The 8,533-nt window shown below is 38.2% G+C and overlaps 1 protein-coding gene across 1 annotated transcript; it reads right to left on the bottom strand.

Moving 5' to 3' along the window:
- Positions 1-3,859: 3,859 nt before the first annotated feature.
- On the bottom strand, positions 3,860-8,082 carry LOC115356593 (uncharacterized). The gene is made up of 4 exons (XM_030047810.1): positions 7,636-8,082; positions 7,145-7,300; positions 6,340-6,432; positions 3,860-4,279 (listed from the first exon to the last, which is right to left on the bottom strand). The coding sequence occupies exons 1-4, from the start codon at positions 8,080-8,082 to the stop codon at positions 3,944-3,946; spliced, it is 1,032 nt and encodes a 343-aa protein (XP_029903670.1). The 3' UTR covers positions 3,860-3,943.
- Positions 8,083-8,533: the final 451 nt, after the last annotated feature.

Genomic DNA, 8,533 nt, shown 5'->3' with positions numbered 1-8,533 from the left:
CTTCCGACTTGTTATGCTGTCATTCAGTTACATACAGGAAATATTGAGTATACAGCCCATGCTTTCCAAAGTACAACAAAGCAGATGCATAGAACTTGCAACACTTTAAAGCAATATTATCTATTATTTACAGAAAATTATCTTTTTTTTTAAATTTTTCTATTCTTTTAATGATTCATTGTTGTAAAAAGTGATGTTGCAGTGTATGATAGGTCCAGAAGGTGGTGTGTTAGGCTAACAGAGCACAATGTAAAGTGAAGAATTGACACACCATTATTCATGTGAGATAACTGCTGTGATTGACGAGAGCTGCTGTTCGTCAACACACAATATATTTATCTTAAAGAAAATAATTACCACTTTTTGTGTTTTTCAATGAATGTGTTTAGGAGTAGGTTGTAGTGCATGAATTATGTGGTTTACTACTGCTTTAATAATGTTAGCGTTTTGTATTTCAGCATTTAATTCTATTATGAATTGTCTGTAACCATTACATATTGAATTGTCTGGATATTTATATCACCCCATTTTTTTTTTTTTTTTTTTTTTTTTGGAGCTATTACTATTAAAACCTTATTTTCCTTATCTTTCCTCAGAAGATCTTAGAATTTGCATCTTTTTTGGTTTAAAAAAAGTGTTATTTGCTCACTGTTTCAATAAGGTACACGAGCAAACCTTTGTAAGAAGAATAAAGTTATTTTGCTTTACTTTGTCTTTCTTGTGTTCTGTCCTGTCCTGTTCTGTTCCATACACGTTAATGTCAAGTTCCCCAGTCCAAGTTGATTTATACTGCTGCTGCTATATTATTTTCTGCTTCTATTCTATTCTGTTCTATTCAGTTTTATTCGATTCTATCGTGTCCTTCATAATTGCTTTTTCACTCACAAATGTGCAGCAGAAATCGACAATTGCAACGGAGGGGGGATAAAAATCCCCATTTGTTGCAGCCGATCACTTGTTGACGCCCATCAAGCATCGAAATCCACCAATGAGAGGACAGCGTCTATTCCAAATATGGCATGTCGACATCTCGGGCCCGCCCTTCTTTGTTGGCTCGGCCAATGGGAGGCCGCCGAACGCTGGCGGCTGTCGGGGCTACGAGCTACGGAGGGATACGGCAACACAGCGGGCAGCTAAAGGACTGTTTTATCCTCCAAGAGCGAAGCATGTGACGGAGCGAAGGAGGATTTTTATCAGGATGAAGGCGGGTTTTCCGGGGAGATAGTCGCTACCGAGGCGCCATGTAGGCTGCAGACGGACAGGAATGTATGGAAGAGGTCATTTTTGTGGACTGGGGTAGCGGGTGGGAGGCAACGGCCCCCGCAGTGTTGTGAGACAGGAGGACCGGTGTCAAGCTAGCCAGAGAGAACACGGCCACTTCCGGTTGTCAACGTTTTCAAAAAACACTAAATTTCGGCATCTTCGGCTTTAAAAACTCGAACAGCCTCCAGTGGACAACAGCACCGTGTTATGAATGGGACTCCCCTCACCTCACTGTGGTTTTGTTAACGAGACAGATGCCTTTTAAATCGGAGGTTACATCATTGATTTCAGTGCCAGCCTCGGCGGAGAATAGAAAAAACGGTATGGTTGGCTTGATAACGGTTGGAATATCGCATCGAAAACACCCAGAGGAAAAAAAAAAAAAAAAAACACTAAAACTCATATAGGGACTTGTAGTGTAGTTCTGTAATACTCAATAGTAGTGTTGTAGTCAAGACCACACACTGAAAAAAAAAGTCTGTTGGATAAACATAAAAAAAATATGTACATCGGTTGCACATATTAAAATTATGTTTACTCTAAAAGGGTTATTTATGTTCAGTGTACATAATTATCACTTGTTAAACCAAAATGACTTTTTCATATACATTACACACAATGTGTTTGTGTTAAATCAAAATGACTTTTTCATGTGCATAAGACACTATGTTTTCATGTTAAATCAAAATGACTTTTTCATGTGCATAAGACACTATATTTTCATGTTAAATCAAAATGACTTTTTCATGTTCATAACACACAATGTGTTAATGTTAAATAAATATAAGCTATTCAATCACATTGCACACCATTGAGTTATATCACTTCAACATAATTTAATTCTAGTCATTCTACTTGATTTATTATCATTTCTATAACCTGATTTTTTTGTTATCTAATGAAATGATTATATTCATAAAACAAAACAAGAATATATCTTTTTAAACCAAAACATTTTTATTTTGATAATAAGATCAATCAGAATACAAGTTTTCCACTCATTAACTGAATGTAAAACATCAAACCAAGTGTAATCAAATACATTTCACTTGTAATAATGCACCTATGATGCAAGTTGAACTTGACTGCAACACAATACACGTCTTTAGAACATCTGCCTTATCTACAACCCGTCAAGGACACAGTGGCAAAACAAACTTTCCTGGGGCAAAAACATAATTATCAAGAGTGAAAAGCCACCACAGTTTGCAACACATACTGCACATATTGCAACACACGACCAATGGTTTTTCGGGGCCAATACTGATTATTAGTTACCCAGGACACCGATAAACATGGAAATTGCAGCGTCAAAATTAACAGTGTTTAAAACACCAACACAAACCTTGCTTTCAATTAACAAATGATTACCAATATTATATTGGTAATTACAACCCATAGGACACAGTAGCTGAGTAGCAAAAACAAACGTTACTAGGATAAACCAACAATTATCAAGAGTACACAGCCATCAGCCAGCAACACATTACAAGTTGTGAAGGATTTGTGTATGATTTTTTTTTCTCTCTCTGACAAATACTTGCACAGGTACATTAATAGTTATATTGATATAAAGTAGGGATCAACCAATATCGATTTACTGTTTCAGGATTAATACTAATTATGAGTAATCCAGGACACCAATAACTGATATTCAGGGCTGATACTAATTTGTAATAAATGTGAAAATTGCAGTGTCAAATTTACTGTGTTAGAGACACCAACACAAACCTGGCTTTGAACTAACAAATGTTTAATTTTATTATACTGTTGAAAAAATGAACAAACAAACAAAAAGAAAGAAAATTACAAGAAAAATTTGCAAAAAAATCAAATTTAAAAACAAAAAGGACAAAAAGATGTATTTCTTTGTTGATATAATGATGTACAAATTAAATTAATTTCTTTCAAAAACATGGGAAAAGGGAAAACAATAGAAAAAATTGAGAAAGTTCGCAAAATATTTCTGAAAATGACAAAAAAACTATTTCTAATGATTAAGGTGCTACAGCTGAAGGTAACATCAGTGATACTAGATCAAATTTCTTGTGTTTAATTGTGAAAGCATTTACAAGCAAATACTACTATAAAACTGAAATGAGGCAGACTCTGAGCAGTTTTAAAACCAGGCATCCTGTAAATCAAAATTGCAATACCAATTGATGAAAAATATTGGTCGATCACTAATGTAAAGAGTCTTTATGAACTGTCATCGTGATTAAGTGTAGCTCAAATACTAGAATATTTACCCATCATTGCTAAATGTCTTTCCTTGTCAGAAAAAAAAAAATCACACAAAACCTTCACAAATTTAACTACAGCTCCTGTAGGTGCAACTTGTTAAATTCAATAAAGAATAACTACTGGGTTATTCCCTGATAACTACAATATGTCGCTATATTTACTGTGCCAAAATACTCTCTTGGTTGAATGCTACAAGAAACTTTCCTTGTCAATGCAATTTTACAAAAACAGCCAAAATAGACCCAAAAAAATAAATAAGTAAATGCTGAATGCAGCGGGGGGGGGGGGGGGGGGGGGGGGGGGGGGGCAAAAAGCAAGGCAGTTCAGTGAGATTAAGTGAAAGACATGTCCAAAGGCATCTGTAAGAGTAACATACTGAATCCCTGATCGCTACAATGGAAGCAATGGCTAACATGGACAACTGCATAGTGTTCCCCTACCCATGAACAAATTGTTCAAACAGTTCACTGACAGAGTCTGTTTTTGAGAACTGGGCTTTCTTGGAGAGTGTATTACCTTCCAGCTTCATGACAATCTTCTGGAGGACTTCAAAGGTGTACTTCAGTTCAGCAGGATAGTTTAGGTTCAAAGCATACAGCAGTCCAAACAACATGGCAGCTGCAAAAGCCAGATTGTCCAAATCCTGCAACACAGTCTGGCCCTCAAGGACGATCCCGATGTCTTCTGGTTTATCACTGGCATTTTGTTTGATCACATAGATTCCCACAGTGGTCTCCTCAATGGCCTCCTGGATGCGGGCTTCGTCGGCGGCCTGTAGAGGACATATTAAGTTAAAATGAAAATACAGTCTGCTGCTCATGTTAAAATCTCTTAAGCTCTTAAAAGCTCCTAAGTTAGTGTGTGGACTATGACTTAATGAATAAGAACATACACTGTATAGACAAAAGCAATGGGCCACCTACACATTACACCTACAGGAGCTTCTATGACATCCCATTCTAAATCCAGAGGCATTCATATGGAGTTGGTCCCCCTTTGCAGACGTGTGTCCCGATACATTTGTCCATATAGTGTATGTGGACCCTGAGGCAAGACCAGTTGAGAACCACTGACTTATACTACTCAAGTGTTAAGACTGCATATGCTAAAATCTCTAAATATTGTTTGTTTACTTGCACTGGTTATCACTTGATTTTCTATCATACGTTGTGCAGAAGAAATGATGAAAACCAAAATGCATTTTGGGTAAGACATGCCCCTTTAAGGGTTGATGTCACTTAAGTCCAGTTCGATTTTCAGAGTAGTGGAATGGCAAGACAACAGCAGGGACTCCCAAGATGGCATGTGATGAGGGGAAAGCAATCAGGGCTTCTCAAATTATTACTGGAATACACCATTAGGGTCACAAGTGGTTGCAGAACAGATTAAGTTATTTCAAACTTGAAAAAAAAAAAAACTGGTGAACTATAATCTTCATTTGTCCGCCAGGGATGAAAGTGTCAGGTTAGTCAATCCAATTTTCTGATCAGCTGAGCAGCTTCCGAGGTGCCCAAACCAGTCCTCAAAAACCGTACATATTTTTGTGCCAGCTCCACTCGTTTACTTGATCCAGTTAAGGGCTACATACTTCCATGGATGCACTGTTCAGTTTCTACCCATCAGTATTAACCCTTTAATTATATCAGGTGTGCAAGAGTAGAGCTGGAACAAAAACTTGCAGGACAGGTGGTCCTTGAGGACTGGCTGGGACCAGGGCTTGAAATTGTGACCTTTAAATAAAAATAGTCACACCTGTGCGACCACTTTCCCCCCCAGTTAAACGCCTCTTTTGCTGTACATTTGGTTGTCAATAGGCATGCAAACCGCTCCTGCTGCTTGAATAGAGATGGGCGTGTGTATTGGGGCTGTGCATACATCTACTCGACATACCGCAGCCGGGCGTACCGAATGGAGCGCAACTAGTGTGTTCCCTTGAGCTGACAGTCACCATTCTGGCCAATCAAAGGAGAGCTTCATGTCCTAAACCTCAGTACTGGTTCTAGATTGGTTAATATTAGCCGTCAATCTCTCCATTTCGCGGTACTGAGAGTTACTATTCAGCGCATGAATGAAGAGTTACTATACCGAGGCTTAGCAGCAACTGGACCAGAGAAAACAACAGAAAGTGTCCAAAGTTTTGGATCATTTCAAGCTGAAACAAACTGAAAACTCTGTACAGTGTGTCTACTGTAAAAAAGAACCAGCCTACCACAACAGCACGACCGCAGCGCTTCAGTAAAGCATAGGCATCATTCTGTGACTAGGTTCCATTGAGTAAAAACAAGCATTAGGCGAAAGTAAATTATTACGTTATCATGATGTGTTCAAATGTCATCTTGTAAAATTTTGTTTTTGGTGGGAAATGGTGACATGTTTGATGCCTCACAGGCATGAAGAGATGGGTGGAAGGGCAGAGAGCCAGGAGACCAAATTTTAAATCCTGGCCTCAGGATATGGCTTAAAGCCAAAGTAGTGGAAACCTTTGGTAATGAATGAACTAAAGACTGTCATATTGTTTAAGAAATTTCATTTGTTGGAGACAGTTGTGTTGTTAATGTGGAGTGTTATATTATCGTTTTTTTTTTTAACATTAAAAATCTGTATTGTTGGTGCTTTTTAGATTTTGGTGTGTACGCTCCAAAATTTTGTGTCGCGCTCCTAACTTTTTGGGAGCGTGGCTCTAACAAGTAAAAAAGTTAATTTTAGAGCCCTGGCTGGGACACAAGCATTCTACATGATTTCCTGAACTGTTGAGGTTTGGATTTTCAGAAAATTTGAACAAAATCTAAAAACTCAATATTATGAACTTATGAACAACTAAACTGTACTTACCATATGTTCCTTCACAAGATTTTCTGGGTCCTCGTTGAGGTACACGCAGAGTCCCTTGATAGTACATTCTCTTCTCAGGTCAATGTCGTCATCCTGGTTAAAGCACAACAACATGCCATGTAATTAGAATCCCTTTTCTATATTCAGATTAGCAGTTAGGGTACAATTGTTATCTATGTATCACTCCGCTTTATCAGTGTTCAGTAATAACTGTTAACTGCATTAACAGTCAGGACTTACATTGTAAATTTACACCACAACAGCGCAAAGATGAATATGTTTTCTAAAATAACCAGAGTTAAAGCATTAATGGTGGTTAGAAGACACCACGTGGGAGGAAAAGCTTGGATACTGATGGCCACTTTTTTCCATTTTTTGCCCCCATTGTTGACTGTTGGCAGTGCTGCCTCACAGACTGTGTTTCTGGTTTTGGTGATGACTATTGGCTATAAAGAATCATGAGCAGATACTATGGTGGAAACCTCCAGGCAAGCTAGATTGCAGTCAGGGAACTGTTAATGCTCAATTCAGCTACAGTATTTGATTTCTGACAGAATTGTTCTGTATTGGTGGAGGCGGAAACTGATTAAATAAGTAAATCATTATCTGTTGTGTCTTATCACCATTATTTGATGGTGTTATTTGTAGAACTGTTGTATGGTATGAAAAATATCACCCGTGACATTGTGTTGTTATACTGTAGCTGGGATTATCTTCAGCACTCACAGCCATGCTGATATGTGGTATTGCTTAATAATATTAGTTCAATATCACATACAGATGTTGTCCAGGAATGCATTCTTACCTGAGCCATTGGTACCATAATGCTCTGTAATCTTTTGCCTATCTGTCCTCCTCTCTTTTTGAACAACTCAAAAAGTTTGTCGGCGTGGACATCCAGCTGGGACAGAAATCTGGACTGCATGGGCACAGTGGTGATACGCTTGAATTCAGCATTTATCTGAAAGTAAAAGGAAAAAAAGGAAAGGATAGGAAAGGAAAGGAAAGGAAAAAAGGGAAATGTAAAAATGTCCAGCAATTCAGCAAGGCAAGCAGTGCTTTTTAAAAAAAAAAGATCAACAAATCCAAGGGCATTACCACAAAGGTTAGTGATTACCTCTATTGTTTAATTTCTTTACTACAATTTATTCATTTTCCCGTTGTATCTGTACTTGTAACACCCCCCCTCCCTTTATCTGCTGATGTTGGATTTGAATACCTAATTGTTACAAACACCATCAAAGGCAGGATTAAAAAATCTCATCTTAACAAATTCAGTTGATTCATTACGTATACCTCAGGTACATCGAAGAGTGCTGGCCACCGTGTCTTGAAGTCTTCCACCATGGGTGTGTTGCGAACCACCTCATACCTCCTATACGCAAAAGTCTTTTCCATTTTCACCCTCACTACCTCCCTGTTGTTCTTCTTCTTGACATCTGAAAGAAGTTCCAGCCTCAGACTCTCAAGGCTCTCATCAGATTCTCCAGTAGGATAGGGAGGACAATAGTTCACTTCAGACCGCCTTGGTTTCTTGATGGCAAAAGCAGCACTTGATTTACCCTCTGGTTTGTGCTTGAGAGAGTTTACCGTCACTTCAGGACACCCCAGTTTCCTCAGGTGAGTGCGGTAGATTGCCAATTTATTCTTCAAACTTGCTTTCCACCCAGCATATCCAGTGACTGAGCCTCTCTCAGTCAGGCAAGGATGCTTTGTGATGATCATGTTCCTCACACTCTTCATCATGGCTTTCAACAAAGGAATCATCTAATGAAGGAGATGCCACTCTAGTTATTCTCACTACACCTGGATTGAAATCAGTTAAGGTATGAGGTGTATGCCTGCGACTTTTATGAGACTTAAAAGTTCCGTAAATACTGGTTGTAAAACTACAGCCTATAAACATGCAAGAAACATTCTCATTCCTCTTAAGATGTGTGTTAATATGAACAAAGTAATCTCTTTCATTAGCTAAATCATTACATGCACATATGTGACGACTAAAGATTGATAGCTCTGTTTGTCTCTGACCTACTGGTGTGGAGTGAACTCTACTTTGATGTACGATTAAAGCATTCCATGTCTTAAAAGTGCATGGACATTTTAAATATGTACATGGATATCGGATCGTGCGCCCAAAGTGTGGATGTTTAAGTTTGTAGTGATTAAGTAGTTGAGACCTACTTGAGACAGT

This window comes from Myripristis murdjan, chromosome 24 (genome assembly GCF_902150065.1).
Source record: "Myripristis murdjan chromosome 24, fMyrMur1.1, whole genome shotgun sequence".
In the NCBI taxonomy this organism is placed as follows: Eukaryota; Metazoa; Chordata; class Actinopteri; order Holocentriformes; family Holocentridae; genus Myripristis; species Myripristis murdjan.
The sequence above is the reverse complement of the archived record's forward strand: the minus strand, read 5'-3'. Positions and strand labels throughout refer to the sequence as shown.